Below are 23,194 nucleotides of genomic sequence, written 5' to 3'. Positions count from 1 at the left end.
GTAGGTGACCGGTGACCTTCAGGGTGTCGGGCAGGGTGCTGTGGCTCAGGACGACTCTGGAGGAGAGTTTCTGCAGGCAGAGGGCGGCGCGCTCAGGGTGGGTCCTGCTGTCCTGCTGTCCTTCTGTCCCCCTGTCCCACTGTCCTGCTGTCCCGCTGTCAGACCAGCTGTGTGGACTCTGCTGCGGGCAGCACTTGGAGCCAGGAGTGGGGCCCATGTACCTAGGACCCTCGCCCTAGACCGTGCGTCCTTGGGAGCTGGGTAGACAGCTGAAGGGATTAGGGACAGAGGACAGGGACTGCAGGAGAGGGGAGGACAGGGTGGCCAAGCTGCCAAGTGACATTCAGTGTCATCTGTGCGTTTGGAGTGGCGGCTGACAAAGGGACAGGCACAGGAGGTGTACGTGGGTTGCACAGGAGGCTGAGGAGGAGGCAGACCTCTTCCCCAGGCTCCACTTCTCCCCAGCAGTATCCCTGTGTTGGATGCACCCCAGTGCTGTGTCCTGCAGCCCCAGGACCTTCAGGCATCCTAGCAGGGGGTGCATTTCCACAGCCCTCAGAACCTGGGGGTCCGGGCCCTGAGTAGTGCCTGCTACACCCCTGTGTCCAGGGACCTGGCCGTGCTGCACGGCAGGGAGGAGGACAGCACTCCAGGTCTGCAGGGACTTCTGGGCGCACCCACCCCGGGCAGCCTCTGCACCTCTGCCCCAGCCTTGTCCTGCGCGGCTCCCTGGCCAGCCAGCAGCCTTCCCAGGCCACTCACGTTGTAGGCGTTCTTGATGAGCTGCACCACATTGCTGGAGTCATCGGACAGCTCCCCCACGGCCGCCTTGGGGATGATCTCAGCCAGTTTCTGTGGGGACAGACAGTGGGCGATCGGCACCCTGGCATGGCAGCTCCGAGGCTCCAGATGGCTGGGGTGCTGTCCACAGCCCTTACTTCCCACTGAGCCCGAGGGGGTGCCACTGGGGTGCTGCACGAGGAACCTGGCCCTCAGGAAGGAAAAGGCCACTTCTGGCTGGGCGTGCATGCCCACCCTGCTGTTGCAAGCAGGAGGTGGCTGATCTGAGAACGAGCCCTGCCAAGAGCACAGGAGCAGCCACAGCGGGTGAAATAAATCACCAGGAAGGCTAAGTCCTGAGCCCCTTGGGGCTGAGTGATTCCCCTCCCCGCTTTTTTAACCAAAGGCCTTCACACTGAGCTCCATCTCCAACTCTTTTACTTATTTTGAGACAGACTTGCTAAGTCACTAAGATAGCCATTCTGGGCTGGAATTTGCAATCCTCCTGCCTCAGCCTCCCAGAGTGCTGAGTTTACAGGCATGCACTGTGAGGCTCAGCAAGTGATTTAGTCTGAGTAGGGATGGTCACATGGTGCTGTAACAGCCCACGCTGGCAGCACAGTCCTGCTCTCCAGCAGGGTCCCTGAGTGTGGGCTGGCCAGAGTCGCTCAGGGCCCAGCTGTGCTCCCTGTGGGAACACCCCCTCCTGACCTCCCAGAATGCCGCTGGGCCCCCAGCCCGCACCAGGACTGTCGCAACGTGGTCACCACCCACCTCTGGATCTGTGGCGACATCGCACCTGGGTCCCCCCCGGGGAGACTCTGTCCTTTTGGTCCAGGGCTCATGTGGGCTCTGGTATAGTCTCTCCTCACCCACCCCTGGCACCTTGAGCCTGGGCAGGAGGCCCAGCGGGGATGTTACCCCCATGGCACAGGGAGGTTGAAGCGTGAGCCCCTGCTACTCTTCCCTCACTGTGCTGCAGTCTCCTGGACGTGATCATCACCACTCCAAGTTGAGCCTTGGGTCAGCCTCCTGGGGATGAGGACAGGGGGTGCCATGTCCTGGCCCCCAGGCAGGCTTTCTGCCTGTGGCCCCGTGTGAGGCTGGCTGCTGGCCTGGCCTAGTGGTGGAGAGTCTCGTGGACTCCTGCCCGCCTGCTCCTGTGTCTCAGCTTGTCCTGTCCCTGTCTGGAGCCTGGGGAGCCAGGCGGCAGGAACGTTGGCCTCACTGGTGGCCTGGGGGTGCAGCAGTCTTGACTCACACCTGCTCTGGGAATCTGACACCCAGGTCCTGTTGTTCAGCACCAAGCTGCCTATAGCCACCTGCGGGGCACTGTGTGTGTTTTTCTTCCCCAGAATACAAATTCATCCTCTAGGTCCTGAACCACCAAGGGGCTGTGACTAGCAAAGGGAAGGACTGGCCTGAACCTCACATGGGTGGCTTTTGATGCAGGGCTGGATGCCACAGCAGGGGGCGGGAGACCATGCAGATGTGGCTTGGGGGCCCTTCAGGGTAGACTTGCCCTTCTCAAAGAGGAAAGTTTGAGGGTTTCCATGAAGAAATGGCTCAGGCTGCCCAGGTGAGACAAAGCAGGGAGCTGACCAAGGCTTTGCGAAGGGCATCAGACTTTCTCGAGGATGCCTGGCACCACATAATCCTCTGGCTTGGCTCTGGCTGCAGGAGCCTGGGCCACGCAGGAGAGGTGAGCAGTGTGCTGCAGGGTGGGCTGCAGGGAAAAGCTGGGCCTCGCTTGCCCCGCCCGAGGCCTCCTGCTGACAGGTGCTCTATGTTTATCTGGGGCTTGGCTCACCCAGGGGTCCAAAGCATAACCTGGGGGCTGGGGCCACGTGGAACAGCTCAACCTCTGGAGGGGCCAGGGCCACAGCAGCCACGAAGACAGCTGGATGAGCCCACGCGGCTGGACCTGGCCTGATGGAGCCCCGACTCTGAGGTTTGGGTGTCTGGCTCTGGTGACAACACTCTGGCCTGTTGTCACCACAGCTTTGGGAGAGCTGCTGTTCACAGCTCCACAGAGAGGGGACGCTGAGAGGCTCACATCAGGTCCCACTCCCGGCCTGTGACGGCACAAACTGGAACTGACTGGTGGCTTCCCAAGTCTGAAAGGTCCCTAGCAAACCACTAAGCTGAAGAGTGGCTCAGTACCATGGTGGCCCCCAGCACCGTGTACATCTTGTCCTCCCAGGCCCAGGGACGTAAGCCTGGCACGTGGCTTCCCTCTCCAGTCAGGGTACACAGCCCCTAGCAGCAGAAACATGGCCCTCAGGGGCCTCCCTGACCTCGGAAACGCCATCTGTCCAGCAGCCATTCCTCCCCCGGGACATCCTTGGGTCCATCATTGCTGTCCTTAAGAAGAGGGGACAAGGGGGCCCTCAGTTTTCCCCTGAGTTTCTGGATTCAGGGCCTGTTTCTAGCTGCGCTTTCCAAACCCAGCACTCAAGGAGGACTGTGGCTGCCTACCCCCCTGCGTGGGTGGGGCCGGGCCAGGTCCCTGAGGCCCAGACACTTCCGGGGGCGGGGCTTATCCCTGGGCACAGAGGGAAGAAGGGGCTCCTGGTGGGTGGGGCTGAAGAAAATGGTCTCACACAGTCTTGGCTGTTTGGCTTTTAACTTTTCAAAACACCCGGCTCTGCTTGAAGCCATAAACTTTGCTTTGCCTCATGCTCCATGGAAATGTTACCTTCAGGCATGTGTGGGTAAAACACGAGTTTCCCCAAACAAAAACTTGGGTCTGCGGGTTTTAGAGACTTGGGGTGTTCTAGAAAGATGGGAACTTCCACCCACCGAGATGCACACTGCTGTCAGGGACCTGCGGGAGTGGATGTCCCTGTCAGCCCGCAGGACACTGTCTGGTTCCCCAAGGACACCCTGGGCTCCTCTGCCCAATGCTCCCACCCCGAACACTGAAGTGTGGCACCATCCACAGACTGTGTGCAGCTGGGAGATGGCAGTGCAGGCTTGGTCTCCTTTCAGCAAGGCACCCCCCCACCCCCCGGGCTCAGGACTGGCTCTACTGACCGTATAGGTTGTCACCATCCTCTTGGTCACCGCGAAGATGGGCTGGATGTTGCTTTCAGTGAGTTTGTGCACCAGCTGGCCCACTGACGGGTAGTCCTGCAGAGAGGGAACTCCACTCAGCTGGCCCTGGGTTGCAGACCAGTCCTCTAAGCCACCTACAGGAAGCAAGTGCCCTGGGCCAGAAGGCACAGATAGCGAATAGCTGACAGGATCACACAGAAAGCCAATCAGGATGAAACACGGCTGAGAAAATATTGCGCCAGGTGCGGGCGCTTGCCTGTGACCTCAGAACAATGAGGCAGGAGGATGGCAAGGTCAGGCCCAGCCTGGGCACGTGAGTGACTTAGTGAGACCCTGCCTCAAAAAATAAAAAGGGGCTGGGGATACAGGTCAGTGTGAAGACCTGTGTTCAAACCCCAGTACTGAAAAGAAGGAAAGAAAGATGGGTTGTGACGTGTGTCTTGTGGATCGATCCACAAGGTAAATTCTGTAACTGCTCCCGACCTCGAAGCCTTTGGCAGTGTGGGCAGCATTTTGAGGCATCCACACCAGGGAGCAGGGAGCTGCTCCAGTTCTGTTGGGGGCAGAACCTCCGACAGCGCCCTTCCTCGAGCAGCCTCCTCGTGTGAGCCAGGACACTCGGTTCTGGGCAGAGGCTCGGGGCGGATGCTGTCCTTCCTGGACCTGCTCAGGATCTCAGAGTCTGTGGGCTCCAGATGGGGACCCTGAGCTCCCCAAATCTAAGTCCTTCGTCGCAGTGTGGGGGGACTGCCCCGGGGAGATGGGGCTGGCCGCTGCCTGGGGACGCTGTGTGTGGCCTCACTGCCCCAGGGCTGGACTCCTGTCCCTGGTTGGCCCGCAGGAGACTCACAAACTCATTGCTCCTCTTGTACATGTTGTCCTCCAGGTGGCAGCGCCCGTCATTCGGGGTCAGGATGGCGCCCAGCTTCCCGTCGCCTGCGAAGTGGAAGCCGTCGTCTGTGGCGAACACCAGCAGCCGCGTGACGTTACGCCAGCCGATTTCCTCCTGGGGAAGGCAGCAGGTGTTTCCTGCCTGTTTCCCTGCTGGGCTCCCAGAGCTGGGCAGGCAGCCATGGGTCAGCACCGTTGCCCCCCAGCCCCTAGGGTTTTCACGGCAGTGGGGGACCAGCTGGCAACTGGGAGGAGCCCCCCGCATGCTGCCAGAAGGGCCAGAGACGCACAGCCGAGTTTGGAGATCATTGTTTCAGACCTGGGAAGAGATCCTAAGATCCTAAGAAAATAGCCCCAAAGAAGAAAAGCATGGGTTGAAATGTCCATTGCGATGAGAAACTTGGCAAGTGCAGAGGAAGGCCCTCAGGGTACGCAGCAGACAGCCGACGCCGGCAGCCCTGGGAGGTCCCTGAGGAAGCCACACTTGATCACGGGTGTCACGGACTGCGGTCTCACACACGTCCAACATGATTGCAAGACCATGACTGCCCAGGCCTGGGGAGCCTTGAAAGCCAGAGGGTGGCTGAGCAGGAGCGTGCATGGTCGTGTTACAGAGCCAGGCCAAGGAGGTGTGGGCGGGGACCTGGGTGAGGGGACGCCTGAGCTGGGGCAGCGGTCGCCCCTGGCCTGGAAGGGAGGAGAGGCGAGTGTGCACAGGGACGTCGGGATCAGGCTGCCGGTGGCCCGCTGTGTGCAGAGCCCTTGCACGTCAAGGCTATCAGGGTCACGAGCAGCTGTGGGGTCCGTGGTGTCTGTAGGACCCTGTCGTGGCTCTCCCACCCCGGGGTGGCTGGGGTGACCAGATGTGGGGCCGCTCTTCCTAGGCCAGGCCATCGGGGTGGCCAGGTAGGGGGAGTGCACCTGGCTCCCGGCATGTGGGGCCTGTCTGGGACCTGGGCCTGGCAGGCAGCAGCTCACCTGGCAGGCGGCCACCTGCATCATGGCGTCCAGCCCGCCCTCGGGGGCGTCCAGGTTCCCGGAGATGAGCTGCTTCCCCACCTCAGTGTGGAACTGGTTGGAGTTGTCGGTGAGCTTGAGCACGTGCCGGAAGGCGAAGGGCGGCTGGCACTCCTTCTCCTTGTTGGGGCACGGGTTCCGCAGCTTCTCGGGGTGCGTGTTCACGAAAGGCAGCACCGTCTTGTCCACAAAGGACCCAAAGCCTGGAGCGGGTGGGGCCGCGTGAGGCTGGGGATCGGACAGCCGCCAGGGGCTGAGGGCGGCCTGGGGTGGCCTGTCTGCGGCCAGCTGAGGGGGAAGGCAAGACAAGGCCCGTGGGGGTGCACTTGAGTGTGAGGCGTGCAGGCACGAGTGTGGTCACGAGCATGTGCTCGCGTGTGCTCTTCTACCAAGAATGACTGTGTGCAGGCATGCGAGTGGATTCCTGTGATCACATACATGTGTGTGCCAGTGTGTGATCACATTCATGTGTGAGTATGTAGCTGTGGCGTGACTGCGTGTTTGTGCAGGAACACATGCGTGACCAGACATGCAAGTGTGTGAGTGTGCATGGTGAGCATGTTGTGTAGCATGTAGGAGAGCACATGTGCCTGTGCCCAGGTGTGTATGTGTGGGTCCCTGCACACAGAGGCCACAGCCCATGGGAGCAGAGCATGGGGTGCAGCGCCCCGTCTCTCACACTGGCGTGTCTGTGGCCTTGGGGACCCTGTGAGTGCTGCCCGGGGTCCAGAGGGGACACAGGCCTGACCCCTGCCTGGGACGCTGCTGGGAATGCCACCAGGGCCTCTGCCCACTCCTGGGCCCTGTGTGGATGTGGGCACTGGCCTCACCGATGCGGCCCGACTCCGTGATCTCATTGAGCGCCCGCAGCAGGTCACCGCCCAGCTTCTTGACATGGATGAGGTCATCCAGCATGGAGTAGGAGAGGTCCATGAGGTAGTACAGGTCCACGGGGTAGCCCTTGGCCCGCCGGAAGGTCACGTTGAATGTGGCTGCCTGGCCTGCAGTGGGAACAGCGGAGTGGGAGGCCCCCAGGCAGCCCCCAAGTTCCAGTCAGCTCCTCTCTGCATGGCGGCCTGTAAGGGCCACAGGCTGGACACCCTGGGCAGATTCGAATTCAGGTAAGGCCACCACTCCCACGCCCAGAAGTGTTCATCTGTTTGACCGAATGCTGCATCCACCCAGCCCAGAGTCTGAACCCTCAGCCTCCAGGTGAGGGCTGGGATGCAGGCAGGGTGGAGCAGCCCCACACACCTGTCCTCTCAGCTCGGCTGAGGCAGGAGGACAGAACATCCAAGCCCAGTCTCGCATTGATAACTTATCTGGATGCTATCTCTAATTTTAAAAGAAGGGGGGACTGGGACGTAGCTCAGCACAAAGGCTCTGGATTCAAACTCCAGTTTCTAATAGAAAAGTGCTTTCCATGGTTTGTCGTCCTTTCTAAAAAAAAAAAGACAGAACCTAGGGCTGAAAGAGACCAGACTGTGGACAGTGGGGTCCGGGGAAGGGCCGTGTGGGGCTCCCCGAGCCCCGGCCTCGTGCACCCCGCAACGTCCACCCTGCACATGCGCTCACTTGAGCATCAGCCAGACCCCAGAGCCGCCTAGCTCCTCGCTGTAGAGGACCTGGCCCCTTCCAGCAGCGCCATGCCTACCTGGTCTCAGGTACAGTGTGACCTTCTGTGGGAACAGCTGCTTCTGGCCCCCTCCATACTCCCCTTGGGGCTCGGCGAGGCTCCTGGGGTCCATGATGTCGTCCGGCGCACAGCCTTTCTTCACCAGCTGCTCCCGGGTGTCACAGCGAGCAGAGTCGGGCTCCCCTGGCCCCGTGAAGTTCTGGGGGTAAAGAGTCAGGTCAGGAGGAGGCCACGGGGCAGAGGCCTCCTGACTGGGGGCCTGCAGACTTGGATCCGCAGGGAAAGTCCTAACAGCCTCAGGGAACAAGGTGCTCCCCACCCTCAGCCACCACTGCAGCCAGAATGAGCCAGAAGGGCTGGGCTCGCCCAGCGCTGGTCCCAGGACCCAAGCCATTCTTCACCAGTGGGGCCTGAGTCCCATGGAATGCTTCTCCCAAGGGAGCCTGTGTGTCCTGTTGGCCAGCCTGGGGGCCCCAAGGATCCTAGGACACAGGGGGACTCAGGACCAAGCCCCATGCTCTTTGGGGCTTCTGCCCTGGGGCTGGCTGAGGGCAGCCTGTCTGTCCCTGTGTCCCCCAGACAGTGTGGGGCCTCAGCCTTTCCCCTCCAACAGGGTTGGATCCGTAACCTCCTGGTTCTGGGGAGGCGGACAGGGTGCTCAGATAGGAGGAGCCCGGTCCCCAATGTCTGTGTACCTCACTTACCAGTTTCTGGCACCAGGCACAGCCAGGCCCGGACTGGACACATTCCCGGCAGGTGCTGACCTTGTACTTGGTGCATTCCTGAGAGAGGGCTGGGGACACAGGGGCGGGTGTGATGCAGGGGCACAGGCAGTGGGTGTGTGATGCAGGGGAGGGGAGGAGGCCAGGCTTGGGGTTTAGGGCACAGCCCCGGGGACTCAGCCATGGCTCTGCTGTGTGGGGCCAGGCCAGCACCTACGACTGCCCCCATCCTCCCAGGACTGGGTAGCCCGTGGGGATGGGGCCCCACCCAGCACTCACTGGACCTGAGGCAGAGAAGCCCCAGGAGGGTTGGCAGCAGCTGCTGGGCCAGCATGTCCTGGTAGAGGGCGATGCTCTGGAGTCTGTCCTGAGAGGGCTCCTGTCCGTCCCAACGTAGGGCACAGGACCTGCACGGGAGACGCAGGGGTCACCCTGAGTGGGGGCTGCACCCTTGTTGCAGTGGCCCAGAGCCAGGTATGATGGGCAGCAGGCCCTGCAGGGACACAGTCAGGTGCACACGCACCACGGGGCACACTCACGGACACACGCACACAGCAAGGGCACACTCACAGACATGTGCACACGCACACCACGGGGCACACTCACGGACACGCACACACACACACACACACACACACACTATGGGCACACACACACACACACACCACAGGGCACACTCACGGATACACACACGCACACACACTATGGCCACACACACACACACCACAGGGCACACTCACAGACACGCACACACACACTATGGGTACACACACATATACACCACAGGGCACACTCTCAGGCACAAACACACACACACACCACAGGGCACACTCACGGACACACGCACATGCGCACAGCAAGGGCACACTCACGGACACACACACACACACTATGGGTACACACACATACACCACAGGGCACACTCTCAGGCACACACACACAATGGGTACACATACGCACGCACACACCACAGGGCACACTCACGGATACACATACACACACACACTATAGGTACACACACATACACCACAGGGCACACTCACGGACACGCACACACGCACACACACTATGGGTACACACAACGCACCACAGAGCACACTCACGGACACACACACACACGCACACACCAAGGGCACACTCACGGACACGTGCACACACACTATGGGCACACACACACACCACAGGGCACACCCACATGCACACACACAGATCCACCCTCAAGCTCTGGGGAGAGGGGCGCAGGGGTGGCCCGTCTCTTCGTTCCTGTGTCCATCTCCATCCCTGCCTCTGCCCTGCAGTCCTGTGGCCTCCAGGCTCCCCTGCCCTCCAGAAGTGCAGCTGGCAGCCCTCCCGGCGTCCTTGTCCCAGGCAGGGTGGGAAGGGTTGTGTGGAGCTCACTGGTCCAGCCTGACCCACACTCAGCTTGGCACTGATTCTGTGTTTTCTAGATCCGTGCACCCTGTCCAGAAAAGCCCAGCAGCTCAGGCCCTGGACACAGCAGCTGACCCAGGGTCACCCATAGTCACGCTGCCCCCAGGGGAGTAGGAACAGGCCAGCAGGGGCTGGCAAGCAGGGGCCCTGAGTGCACACACCCTGCTGCCCTCTGCGGAAGTGTCCGGGGCATCCTGGGTGGTGGCCCTGGCCTAACCTCCCAGAGGCAAGAGCTTGGTGGCAACCCAGACCTGTCAGCGAGAAGGTGGAGAGGCCAGGGTGGCAGGAAGCACCGGCAGCACAGGGTGTTATTGGGCACAGAGATCAGCACCCCTGCACTGGCACCAGCTCCTCGCCCTGACCTCCGGAGCTGGGAGCCGGGGCACAGACCTGGCCTGCCGGTCACCCTTGGTGGCTGTGTTTAGTGCTGTGCTATGCCTGGGCTGGCGTGGGTCACCCCTGGAGTCCCTAGGACCAGGGCCACCCAGCCCCACCCAAAGGACCATAATCAGCGCCCAAGATGTCAACACCACCCTGGTCCTTCCCTCTCAGCAGAAAGCAGAACCCGCGCCCGGGTTTGGCTTCCTGGGTGCAGTAGCTGTGGGGGAGGAGGTTTGGGTTCCCCGGGGACCCCACCTTTCCCTATCCCTGGGCTGCGGGACTCAAGCTGAGGCAACTGTGTCTGGCCCCACCTCTCTTCTGCACCCCAAAGTTCCTTGCTGCACTTCCTGGGGGCCATGAATGTGCCCACTGCCCCTGCCACTGCCCCGGGCTGTGGCCTGGGTCCTGGGACTGCTGTGAGGCCACAGCTGCCTCAGGTAGAGTGGGGAGCAGCCCCCAGCACCCCCATGCCATGGTACAGTGCTGGAGAGCAACCTTGGCTCTGGGCGGGGACCTAGAGCCACAGGCTGGACTTCCTTCCCCCACAGCACTCGTGGTGACTGATATGGAAGCACCTCGGGTCCCTGAACACGGAAACCGAGTCCCAACTAGCAGCAGGAGGCAGAACGGGGCGGCCCACCCTTATGCACCCCAGGGAGGGAAGAGTTTGGTCACAGCGAAGCCAGCCACAGACCACAGGGCCCGGCCTTGACCACAGGAAGCCCTAGGCGTTGGGCTGAACCTCCTGCTTGTGCTCGGAGAAGGCAGAGGGCGATCTCCCTCTGGGAGGGGAGCCGAGCCCTGGCCTGTGTGGGAAGCGGAGAAGGGAGCCCCAGCCATTCTGCCTCAGTTTCCTTGTCTGGCTGAGCAGACCACGGGGCCATTATTGGTGGAAAGGCTTGGGTGGCTGCATCTGGAGCAGAGCCTAGCGCCTGACACAGCCTCTGCACACAGGTGGCAGAGGACAGAACAAGGAGACATCTGACCTCCCGCGGTGTCCCCAGCACCCAGGGCTGCGGCACCAAGAGAGGGGAGGGTGGAGAGGAGGCATGGGTGATTCGGCCACCGGGTCTGCCCGGCCTGGACTGGCACTGGCCCCCCAGTGGTCATCACTGGGTCCTCCCTGCCACTGTGTCCCAGATAGGAGAACTTGTCCCCTATCAGCCCCGGGTTGTGACCCCAGACCCCACACCAGGATGAAAGACACAAAGCCTGGCATGGCAGAGGCTGTTTGCAAAGCCAGAGCCCCTGTCAGAGCCACCTTTGACCTCGGCCCCCACCGGAGAAGCTGTGGAAACCGTGGGACCTCAGGAAGTGGCCAGCATCACCAAGGACCGGTGTCCTCTCCTCCTTGGCACCAAGAGAACAGAGTCAGGAGAGGCGCCCTGAGCAGGTCCCTTCTATGCGTGCCTCTCTTACTCGCTGCCTGGAGGTCCTTGGTCTCTCCCTTCACGGGGAACCAGGCGCCTCCTCTGCCACTTGAGTTTCCGTCACTCTCCTGCACCCCAAATGCCTCCGAGTAGCCACAGTGGGTGCTATGTGGCCAGCAGGGGCAGGCCACCATTCCAGGGCTGACCCTCCGTGCACCCGGCCCACTGCGTGGACAACAGGAGCCTTCTAGAGCAGCATCCTAGAGCCAGCACCACTGGCCTGTCCAATGCCTGGACCTGCTGTGACCAGTCAGGGTGGTGGGGACAGCAGGTGGGCAGCCAAAGAGCCCTGGACCGGCCATGCCACCTCCTGTCACCACACGGCTCCCATCCCACTGGGGCCAGGACTGGGGACAGGAGTGGAGCCCACATCAGCCTGACCCGGCCCAGAGCCAGGGGATCAGGCACAGGTCACTTCCACTCTGGCCTCCGCATCCTCCACTGCGACAGAGCAGGTGTCCTGGCAGGGTGGGGCCCTGGACCCCACGTTTGCTCACACACAGGTAGCGGGGGCAACAGAAGGGGCTGAAGGTTAGCATTTGAACCTGACCACTGAGAAAAGCAGACGTCCTCAGCTGTAGGGGCTTCGTCTCATCCTTGGGCTACCAGCCGCTTCTGCCTAAGTCAAAGCTGGCCTCCAGGAGCTGTGGCTCCGGGCAGGAGGGCCCTGGTTATGGAGGCAGCTGGGACATCTGTGCCTTTCCCTTTCCCTTTCCCTTCCTGAAGGTGTCTGCTGGGCTGGCACTGCATAGGATGCAGGAGCTGAGCAGGGCTCCACGAAGCCCAGGTTCCTGGCCACAGCCTCTGTTCCTGCCCCCTTGGCTGCCTAGACACTGGAGGGCCAGCACAGCACGCTTCTCTGCTGACGGGACAGGTTGGACACTAGTGCCGTCCAAGCACTGGACGCCAGCTCCCCTCCCTGCCTGGACGCAGTCCTCCCTTGGGGGACTGGTACCAGACATGCCGAGTGATGCCCAGGCGGAGAGACGGCCGGGTCCCCAGTGTGAAGAGGAGGTGCCTGCTTCAGGGTGACAGACGGGCACACAGATCCAGGTGTCCTCATGGACCCAGCCAGCCACGTGGCCTCAGGCAGGACCCCAGCTCTCACAGCCAAGGGCTCATCCCCAGCCTGCCCCCCTGCAGAACACCCTGGGGCCGGAGTACACAGAGCCGACATTAGGGGCCACCCGGCTGTCCCCACAGCGCATTCCCGGGAAGTGAGCTAACATCACTTTCAGCAACATATTTTATTTTTTGATACTGAGGATCAAACTTGGGCCCTTGCACTTGCAAGGCAGGCAGCAGAACCTCTGAGCTAAATCCCTGGCCCTTAGCTAACGTTACTTTGGACTAGAGACAACTGGGGTGTGGACAGCCGGCCATCCCACCCCTCCAACTGCACACTTTCCGTGTGACACCACCCCAGCTTCGGCCTTGTGTACAGACCGGAAGTTGGACCTCTCCAGCCCCACACCCCCTGTGACTCCGGTCTTTGTCCTGGGTACCTCTGCCAACCGCTCACCTGATCTCGAAGGACCTGGTCCCTGCCCACCCAGGCCCTGCAGCCAGGTGGCTATAGGTGGCCCTGGACAGATCTTCCCTGTGCCCGAGCTGCAGGCTCTGCAGGGACCATGTGGCCCAGGCAGCACATGTCCCAGGCACGCAGCCGAGCGTGTGGGGGCTGGCTGGGTCCGTTCTGAAATGTGAGCCCTGAAGTCACTCGTTATCAGCACCCAGGTGATGGCCAGCACACTGGCGCTCTGCTTCCTGTCCCTTCCCCATCTTCGGCAGACTCCCAGCGCAGAGACCTGTGTCGCCAGCTAATGCCTGTCTCCTGGGCCCCACAGCTCGCCTGGCCCTACCTTCCTGACTGCTATCACTCATCACAGCTGCCCCTCCTCCCCACAGTGGCCCAGGCACCACGCAGAGGGGCCTGGTGTGTCTCCAACCTACTGTCCCCTCCCTGGGCTCAGGATTAGGGACCTGGCCTGGATGGTTCCCAGCTGGAGACTGAGGAAGCAGACAGGACCCCAGGGCCGACCCCAGGGCCAGGGTCTCGGGTACAGGGAAGCCGGCGCTGAGGCATCCCCTCCCAGGCCACCCAGGCACAGGGCCCTCACTCACCACTGGGTCCCCAGGGGCCTGGGCTATGTCGTACTGGGCGGGCAGTGTCTTCACCTGCTCCTTGCCAGCTGCTCTGTGGTTGTGTCTGGGACAGCAGTGGGGCCCGCAGGGAGGCTGGGCTTCCTGTTCTCAGATCCTTGGAGGAAGTGGAGTGACACTGTTGACACTGGCTGGTTCCCCCACGCAGGCCCCCACCCACCCCTGCTCCACACTTGTGCCTGGTGCCACCGTCAGCGAAGAGCCAGAGCGTGGAACCCAGCATGGAGGATGCACGGTCTCCGTGAGAGGCAGGACGGCGGAGTGAGGGGCTGCTGGGGGACAGTGCCCATGTCGAAGGGCGTGGGCCACACCGCAGGCAGGGTGGGGCCGGTGGGCTCAGGGTCCTGTAGGGCCCAGTGTGCCCAGGAGCATGGGTGGAGGACAGCACTGCAGGGAGCACGTAGGTGACGGACAGCCAAGGCCACGCTGCGGTGAGCAGGAGGAAGGAGAGGGCCGGGGAGAGGCCCGGGAACACAGACTGACAGCGGCGGCCAGCCCAGGAGCTCTGGGCAGCAGACACCAGGGGCAGAGGAGGGAGAGGGCTGACCGGACCCTGCGGCCAGGAGGGCCAGGGGTGAGGCCCAGGGTCCCAGAGCAGATGCCCAGGATGTCAGCAAAGCGGACACAGAAGGAAAACAAGAGGGAGGAGAGGCAGATACTCCTTCAGAACAGTGAAACCTGGAGTCTTAGGTGAGCCCCAGAAGGGCCCCGTGCTCCAGAAGCAGGTGCCCTGGAAGGCTGATTCCCCAGACCAGGAAATGGGCCACAGATGAAGGCTATGCTCTGTCAATTTAAAACGGTAGAGAAAATCTGAGCCAAGCATCTTAGCAGACACCGCGGGGAGCGGGGAGTGCGGCGGTGCCCACGGTGTGACATGGGACCGTGGCTCTGACTGAACACAGCATTAAGCGTAGGTGACCGCCATGGGATGCGGACTAGGGTGGAAACAGGGTGCATCCATCCGAGAAACAGAAGAAAGAAAGAATGAGAAATGTAAACACCAAACACAAGAAGATCCTGGGAAAGATTTCACGTTTCCCAGAAATCCCAGTACCTGTGTGCAGGTTCCGGGACTCCTCAAATCAGCTAACTGCTGCATAGTTTTGTGTTTCTTTTCTTTCTTTTGGTACCAGGAATCAAAATCAGGACCTTGTGATTACCAGGCAGGCTTGGCGTCACTGAGCTACATCTCTGTCCCTTGTTTTTCATGTTTTCAGACGAGGCCTCACTGTGCAGTTCACGCAGGCTTGAAAGTCACAGCAACCCTCCTGCCTCTGCCTCCAGAGTGTCAGAATTATAGGCATGCGTCACCACCCTTGGTCTTTTTTATTTATTTTATTTTATTTTTTTTTATTTTTTTGGTACCAGGGATTGAACTCGGTTCCTTGTGCTTGTGAGGCAGGCTCCAGAACCACCGAGCTAAATCCCAGGCCCCAGCCTTGGGCTGTTTTAAAAGTAAATCAATGAAGCAAGTTCTAAAGAAATGTTCTCTGTGAAGTGCAATGTTCCTGCTAGAGGACCCTGGAGTGAGCGACGGGAGGGCAGCGCCTGGGCTGGGCTGTGATGGAGCAGGCCGGCCCAGGGTGTACAGGGCGGACCCGGACTGCTCCAGGCCGGGCAGGCGCAGACAGCTGTCTCCAGAGCAGCGGGACCAGGTCCCCGACAGGCAGCAGGCAGCAGAGTGGAGAGCAGGGGAGCAGCACAGAGCAAGGGGCCTGGAGAGGCAGGCCTGGCGGTGCAGCTCGATTTTCAGGGTGGAGCTGCTGGGCGTTGGGGCGAAGCCCCCACTGCACAGCTGCAGCTCCCACCCACGGCCCTGGGCAGGCGGTGGGTGCGGAAGCTGCCATGGAGTGGGCGCCAGGAGGCTGGCGCTGGGGCCCCGGGCTCCTCACACCACCCTCTCTGCTTCTGTAAGTGTGAGAAACTTTCTGTTGCAAACTGTTTAAAAATACTTTTAGAGGAAGTGTAAGTCATTCAACAGGGCAGAGCTTTGGTTTTGCAAGATGAAGGAGCTCTGAAGGGGCGCTGGTGACATTCTCAACCCCAGTGCCCCTGAGCCGGAATGACACTTAAATGGCTGGAATGGAAAATTGTGCTGTGTGTATTTTATCAGAATTAAAAAAGAAAAAAGTATAAAATGCAAGCTGGGTGTGGTGGCACATGCCTGTGATCCCACTACCTGGGAGGCTGAGGCAGGAGGACTGCTGTAAATTGGAGGTCAGCCGGGGCTTCAGAGTGAGTCCTTGCTTAAAAAAAAAAAAAAAGCAAGTTGCACAGAAAACATCTGACTGAGAAAAGTGCAAATGCTCTGCCTGCAGCTCCTGGAAGGAAACAGCCTCCCACAATTATGCAAAGAAGCACTCAGCAGCGCCGGGGTCAGGCAAATCAGAGCCTCGCAGGCTGGGAGGTGCTGCCTGGGTGCGGACTGGTGCGGCCTTCACTCCCGAAGCAGCGGAACAGCCCAGACAGAAAAAGGCAACATGGAGGCTGAGGCAGGAGGGCCAGTAGTTCAAGGACAGCCTGGGTAAGACCCTGTCTCAGAGGAGAGCAGAGAAGGCTGCTGGTCTGGGAAATGGGTGTGAGGGCTTCCATGTCACCTTGTGAGATTTTGTTTATTAAAAAGAAGGAAAGGGCTGGGGATTTAGCTCAGCGGTTCTGCCACCTGCCTCGCAAGCGCAAGGACCCAAGTTCGATCCCCGGTACCAAAAAAATAAATAAAAATAAAAAGAAGGAAGAGAGGCCGGGGTTCCTCAGTGGGAGGGCAACTGACCAGTATGCACAACCCTGGTTCTAATACATAGGAGAGAAGAACAAGTTCCAGGCCAGAAGTTAATACTTGATAAAATGTGAGGCGGGTGTGTAGGTGTTGCTCAGTGACAACTTCATGCTGCCTGTGCTCTCTAAACGTGTGTGTGTAATTTATTTATTTATTTATTTTAAGCACTGTGATCCCAGTTCTCTGGGAGGCTGAGGAGGGAGGATCTTGAGTTAGAGCCCAGCCTGGGTAACAGTGATTTTGTAAGCTGGGTACGTAGCTCAATGTGAAGGCCTTGGGTTCAACCCCCATACCAGGAGAAAGAAAGAGAAAAGAGAGAGGGAGCAAGGAAAGGGAAGGAGGGAAGGAAGAAAGGGAGAGGATGGCGCCAGGGCAGGGCGAGGACAGGTGAGCGGGGGAGTCTTCTGCGTGTCAGAAGCGTTCTCACGGCAGAGTGGAGATAATCAGCCACCATAAACCACTAACATTTTGCGTTAGAAGTGAGAGGGCGTCTGGTGAATATTGTGCCTTCAAGACGCGGTTTGGGGCCTGGGATTTAGCTTAGTGGTTCTGCCACCTGCCTGGCAAGCACAAGGACCAACCCTGAGGTCCATCAGATGCTGCTCAAAGATGCAACGAGATAGAGCATTCAAAGGAAAAAGCAGCGGCAACCGGCCCTGTGGCTCCTGCCCCATCCAGCCGGGCAGTGAGGCTGAGGCAGGACTGGCACCTCGGGTACGGGGAGGGCCCCCTAGAGTGGCAGGGAGCCGTCCTGATTCTGCCTCCTGTCCCGCCCCAGGGCTGACCTCTGTCCCCAGCTGCCCTCCCCAGGCGGGGCGGAAGCGACCTCCTGGGTCATGAGGGTCACCATGATGGGGGGGCTGCGTCCAGAGGGGCGGGCAGCTCAGGCCCGACAGGGCCTCGGGGCCAGAGAGGACTGGAGGACGGTGGCAGTGCCCAGCGTGCACCAGGCCCCAGCACAGCACTCACACGACCTGCAGCGGGAGGACAGAAAGTTCAAGTCCAGCCTGAGCGACTCAGTGAGACCCTGGCTCAAAACAGGAAGTTAGGGCTGGGGATGCAGCACAGTGGGGTGTCCTGGTTCAGTTCCCAGGACAGAGAAGAAAGAAAGAGGGGAGCAGGGAAAGGGAAAGAAAGGGAAGGAAAGAGAAGGGACGGAAGAGGAAGAAAGAAAAAGAGAAAACAGCGGAGACAAACAGAAAACACAACCTAAACATAGAAGCAGACAGAGATCTAAACTGGAGACCCGAATCCCACCCTGGCTATCAGGGCATGAAGGGCAGGTTGTCACTGTTCACTGGAGCTGGGCGGACACTGGCAGGAGGGGCTCTAAACACGGAGCCAGCTCTATGCTGGCATCGTGAAGCCCCTGTATGTTGATTTCTTTTTTGTGGCACCGGGGTTGAACCCAGGGCCGGGACAGCACCGACCTTCACCCTAATCCATTCATTTGCCTTTTTCATGCTTCCTCCGCTCCTCTCCCTCCCTTCCTCTTTTTCTTCCCTCCCCCTCTTCCCTTCAGTCCTCTGTATCCATTTTTGGTTTTTAGAGACGGGGTCTCACTATGTAGTTGAGACTGGCCTGGAGGCAGAGGCAGGATGTGCTTGTGCCCACTGGGGCCCAGGGGAGCAGGGTGCGGGCATGGGGTGAGGCTGCTCCTCCCTGCCTCCGCCCCGCCCTGCGGTCCGGCCCACGCCTGGTGAGGGCCGCTACAGGAGGGAGGCGCAGGAGCCGCCCCAGTCTGGATCCTTCTCACCGCATCCCGCAAGCCTGGGTGGGATGGGCCCCCTGCCCTCCCCACTGGCCGCCTTCCCCTCAGCCCCTTCCTGGGTAGGGGGAGCGCGGAGGCTGCGGGTCACCAGCTCCCTGAACTCAGTGCAGCTCAGGGGTGCTGCCAGACCCCGGTCTGGCCCCTGCCTTCCACAGACTCGCCCCAGGCTTGGCTGTGGAGTCATGTGGAGAGGAGTTTCCTGGGCCCAGGAGGGCAGGAAGCCGTGGCTCTAGGCCAGAGGAGATGGAGCAAAGGTACAAACTAGGTAACAATCAACTCTGGAGGAAATCAGAACGCTGTGCAAGGAGAAAGAAAACGAGTCATAGCGTGTCCGTTTGACTCAGCAGTGAGCCACACTAACATGGTCAGAATAGCAAAAGGATCACACTCAGTGTGGGAGGCTGAGGCAGGAGGACCTCAAGTGTAGGAGTTTGAGACCAGCCTGGGCAACACAGCAACTTCCCGTCCCAAAACAGAACGGCTCTGCGGGGGTGGTGGGAGAGGAAGTAATGCCCTGGCTCCCCAACGGGAAGGTCACGTCTCCCCAGCACCCTGCCACCTCCCTCCTCTTCGAGGCCTCCGGGCTGCGTGCGCGCCTCCCTCAGGTCAGACTGGGCCCTGACCTCTGCCCCGGCTCCACCTGGCCCCACTTGGCGAGGCCTGGCCCTTGGAGCCCACTTCCTGGGCAGTGTGTGAGGCAGAGCCCCCATCCAGTCTGCTCCCACAGGCGCTTTCCAGGCCGCCCTCTGCCTGGCTGGGGGCGTGGAGGCCGCATTAGAGCGCGTGTGGCCTTGGGTCTGACATGGACCTGGAGCCGTAGGGACCCTGGAAGGACACCTGCTGCCTTCTCACCCTTGCTGTGAGCCGGAGGAGGGCCGGCACATGGCAGGTACTCCAGGGCGTAGATGAGGACACGAGTGGGACGCACTTTGCTGGGCGCACACCTGTGATCCCGGCACTCGGGAGGCTGAGGCAGGAGGATCGTCTAGCTTATTTAGTGAGTTCCAGGCCAGCCTGAGCTATGTAATGAGACCCTGACAACATAAATAAATACATAAATAATAAAAATCACAGCTGATCTACAAGGATATCAAGAATTTTATAAAGTGGAAATCTCCAGCTGGCCTCACAGAGATTCTTCTTCTCATGGAGCTCCCTGCTTCTACCTCTTAACTTTCGAACATGGGAGAATGGTTTAATTTTTCTGCCACAGCTGCTCCGTGTGTCACGGACAGGAATCAGATCATCCCTCCCTCTCCCTGAGATGTGAACTGGGCCTCGGTTCTCCAGGTGACAGCTCGGCCTGGCCCCAGTAGAGAGGACGGGGCTCTGCCCTGCCCAGAGGCCACGGTGCCCCCGCGGGTCTGACCACAGCCGTCCTCAGCCCCCGACCCACAGCAGTCTCCCCCGTGTGCCCTCCCTCGGGGCCCCTCACTGGATGCCTGCATCCCTTCAGGCCCCAGTGTGACTGGACAAGGCAGGTCAGGGGCGGTGACACGGAGGTGGCAGAGGCTGGGCTGGAGGTGGGCACGGATGCGTCAAGGCGGAGGAGGACAGAGCAGGGCGCACAGAGGCCGCACCGGGCTCAGCGCCACTCCCGCTCTGGGCTGCTGGTTGGACACGACCCGAGGTCTGTCTGCACCCAGTCCTGCAGGCCTCTGTGGCGCCATCTCTCCTCCCCGGTCTCTGTCACACAGAGTAGCCCAGGTGCAGGGGCAGGAGGTGCTGTAGGCAGGGAAGGACAGGACGAAGGCCTCTCCGAGCTTTGTTAGGATCAACAGGGAACTTGTAAGAGCAGTTGCTGCCGTCACAGGTAGACTGCAGCTGGGAGAAAGAGAAAGACAGAGGACAGACAGAAAAACTAGGCAAGAGGGGTAGCAGGTGACACAGTTACCGCGAGACTTTATCCAGCAGAGTTACCCCCAAAAGAATTAAACTCATCGCACCACAGCGATATATGCACACCCATGTTTGTAGCGGCACAGTCTGTGATAGCTAAACCTTGGAAACAGCCCAACTGCCCATCAACTGGACACTGGATAAAGAAGATGTGGGTTTTTTATAAAATGGAGAACTACTCTGCCGCAAAGCATGTGAAACTAGAGACATTTATAGGTAAATGGATGCACATTACAGCCATACTCTCAGTGAAATAAATAGGACACGTGTAAATACCGAGTAGTTTCTCTAGTGTGAGAAACTGAAAGTGTAAATAAGGACTATTACAGTAGATAATGTGAAATAGGAAGAAAGGGTGTAAATGGGGTAGGGAAAGTGGGGGGCTAGGGGAAAGGGAAAAATATGAGGAAGGCAAAAAATGGAAACAAAGTCTTTGTAAATCAGGAATGGCGGTGGGAGTGAAGGGAGGGCTGGAAATGGGGAAAGATGAAAACCAAGACACATCATGCAAAGGCACCAGTTCCCGATGATGAACGCCGCTGTACCATACACCTAACGTGTGCCAATCAACTTAACGGAAAAAGAAAAAAAGAAGAGTCAACACTGAGGAAGCCAGAAATGCCAGCCGGGAAAGCCTGCTCCCCTCACTGCCCGGCAGAGTGCAGGGAGGACACAGACTCTTATGTAACGTGTGAAACACACACGCGTGTACACGTGTGTCCCCACTTTAGCATCGGTGGCACCAGGGCCCACCCGGGGCGGGAAGACACTGCCCCTCCCTTCAGCTCCGGAGCCCTGCCGCCCACCCACCGGAGCTGTCCACTTTCTGTCTGTTTCATCTCCTCTCCCACGCATTACACTAAACTTGTCCTTTCTTAGTTCTCGGTGGCGTCGGGGTCAGCACTGGGAAGCTGGGTTCCGAGTGGTGGCACAGAGGGACACAGTGCAGCCAGTGTCCACCCTGGACGTGACATGGGCCAGCTATGGTGAGTGCCCGGGACCCGGTGACAGGGCGGCCCAGGCCCAGCAGAACGGCCCCGAGGGCTGAGGCTGAGACTGAGGCCCAAGCAGGGGACGTTTCCCTGGCACCCTGTGCCCACCCTCATGCAGAGCAGCAGATGCCAAAGGCTCGGAGGGCTGGCCCACCTGGCCACACACTGGAGAGGGTGGAGATTTCAAGTCAGAACTGGCTTCAGAGCCGGGGGAGTGCAGGCCTGGGAGGAGAGACCCCGGCCCTGCTGCAGCTCTGGGCAGTGGAACCAGAGAGGTTCCGACTTTCAGTAAGGCGTGGTGGTTCACGCCTGTGATCCCTGTACCAAAGAAGGATGAGGCAGGAGGATCCTACGTCTAAGCCAAGCCTGGCAACTTGGTGACTTATGGAGACCTTGTCTCAAAATCAGTCGATCAGGAATAAAGGGCTGGGGATGCAGCTGAGTGTGAAGGTCTGGGGCTTAATCACCCCTGACAGAGGGAGAGATTTCACCGTCTCAGACCCGCTCTGTACTCCCCAGGGCCTGCCACAGCCGCTGCACCCAGCCAGCAGAGACTGACTTGAGTAACCGCTTCTCCCACCCCAGTTCCTCCACAGTCTCAGAGCAGGAGCTGCACACAGCTTTTACCCCGTGTTTGCAAAAGTGAGAAGTCACAGCCCCGAAGTTGTAGCTGGACTTCCCACAGTGCCCAGGGCAGGCCAGAGGGGACGACGCCCCAGGACGGTGCCCAGGAGGGCAGGGACCATCCTGCTGGGGGCTGCCGGAGGATGGGAAGTGCCCCAGGACCCAGCGCGCCCAGTGTGGGCTCAGCTGAGTGGCCTCGGTCAGGCGGTGCGGCTACGGGCGGCCACTGGGGAGGACAGTGTCCCGGGAGCGGGTGGGGCAGCCACTCACCTGAGCGCTGCACTGCGGGAGCTGCGGGAACGACCAGGTGTCCTCCGGGGCGGATGGGGCTGCCTGTGTGGGAGGCTGGAAGTCAGGGCGGACAGTCGGACACCGGATGGGTGGAGAGTGCTGAAGGTCATGGCTAACAGGTTGGGCAAGATGTTTCCTGCGGTCAGGACCTGCGCAGCCCAGGGTCAGCGCCTCCAGGGCCGCAAGGCAGTTTTTCACGCACAGATGGGCTTTGGGCTCCTCCACAACTGCGCTCACACCGGGCCGCACCACGCGGGCTTTTGATAGGACACCAGCCCCGCGGAGGCCCACACAGGCACTGCAGACACCAAGACCCCTGCCCTTACCCCAGCGGGCACCGTGAGCCTTTCACCTGCCCAAGCTGAGAGGACCTCTGTTCCACCCTCGGAAGTGAACACCCTCGCTGCCTTTTTTTTCGCTATAAATGCCTGAAGCTCCTCCTCCTCTATGGCAGAGTAGTGCTCCCGTGTATTAAAAACCCCACATCCTCTTTATGTACCTTTCAGTTGATAGCCTTTGGGCTGTTTCCAAGTTTTAGCTATTACAAATGGTGCCATTATAAACATGGGTGAGCATATATCACTGTGGTGTGATGCTTTTAATTCTTTAGGAAGATACCATGAAGAGGTACAGCTGGGTCAAATTAAACCTCTAGTTTTATTTTTTTAAGGAATCTCCACACTGATTTCTGCAGTGGCTGCACAGTCTGCACTCCCACCGGCAGAGGAGCAGGGTTCCTTTCCCCACAGCCCCACCCACATTTGTTATTGGTTGATTTCTTGACAGCAGCCATTCTTTCCTGGGATAGAATCTCAGCATCATTTTTGTTTGTTTGTTTGTTTGTTTTTATACCAGGGATCAAACTTGGGACTTTGTGCTTGCAAGGAAGGCAGCAGAACCCCTGAGCTAAATCCCTAGCCCAGCATTGTTTTTTGTCTGTTTGTTTTTTGGTTTTTTTTTGGTTTTTCTTTTTTTTGAGACAGGGTCTCACTATGTAGTTGAGACAGACCTGGAACTCACTATGTAGCCTGGCTGGTCTTGAACTCACAGCGATCCTCCAGCCTCAGCCTCCTGAGTTCTGGGATTATAGGCCTGTGCCACCACGCCTGGCTGCCATTCTTAATTCTTTATCTGACAAATGTCTTTTTATTTCAGATTCCCATTTTTGTAATAGGTCTTTAAATTTGAGGGGTCTGATTTTTTGTTTGAGTTCTTTATATGTTCTAGGTAATAGTCCTTTATACAAACAGCTGGTGAAAATTTTTCCCACCCTGTGTGTTGTCTCTTCACTCTGCTGGTGGTTTCTCCTGCTGTGCAAATGTCTTTTAATGAG

The 23,194-nt window shown here is 59.5% G+C and overlaps 1 protein-coding gene across 1 annotated transcript in view; it reads right to left on the bottom strand.

The window, feature by feature from the left end:
* Nucleotides 1–22,234, bottom strand: part of Itgb2 (integrin subunit beta 2) — a 37,826-nt gene extending 15,592 nt beyond the window's left edge. The window contains exons 1-11 of the mRNA XM_010636591.3: nt 21,841–22,234; nt 13,470–13,605; nt 8,383–8,510; nt 8,086–8,174; nt 7,400–7,580; nt 6,576–6,746; nt 5,707–5,948; nt 4,688–4,843; nt 3,817–3,912; nt 763–852; nt 10–70 (exon numbers count right to left, since the gene is read on the bottom strand). Of these exons, the coding sequence (XP_010634893.1) occupies nt 10–70; nt 763–852; nt 3,817–3,912; nt 4,688–4,843; nt 5,707–5,948; nt 6,576–6,746; nt 7,400–7,580; nt 8,086–8,174; nt 8,383–8,437 (1,141 nt within the window). The 5' untranslated portion in view covers nt 8,438–8,510; nt 13,470–13,605; nt 21,841–22,234. The remainder of the gene's footprint in view (nt 1–9; nt 71–762; nt 853–3,816; nt 3,913–4,687; nt 4,844–5,706; nt 5,949–6,575; nt 6,747–7,399; nt 7,581–8,085; nt 8,175–8,382; nt 8,511–13,469; nt 13,606–21,840) is intronic.
* Between the last annotated feature and the right edge of the window lie 960 nt (nt 22,235–23,194).

Source organism: Fukomys damarensis, unplaced genomic scaffold (genome assembly GCF_012274545.1).
Source record: "Fukomys damarensis isolate Sample0158 unplaced genomic scaffold, DMR_v1.0_HiC HiC_scaffold_24, whole genome shotgun sequence".
Taxonomy (NCBI): Eukaryota; Metazoa; Chordata; class Mammalia; order Rodentia; family Bathyergidae; genus Fukomys; species Fukomys damarensis.
Note: the sequence above shows the minus strand (reverse complement) of the source record. Positions and strands in the feature narration are given on the sequence as shown.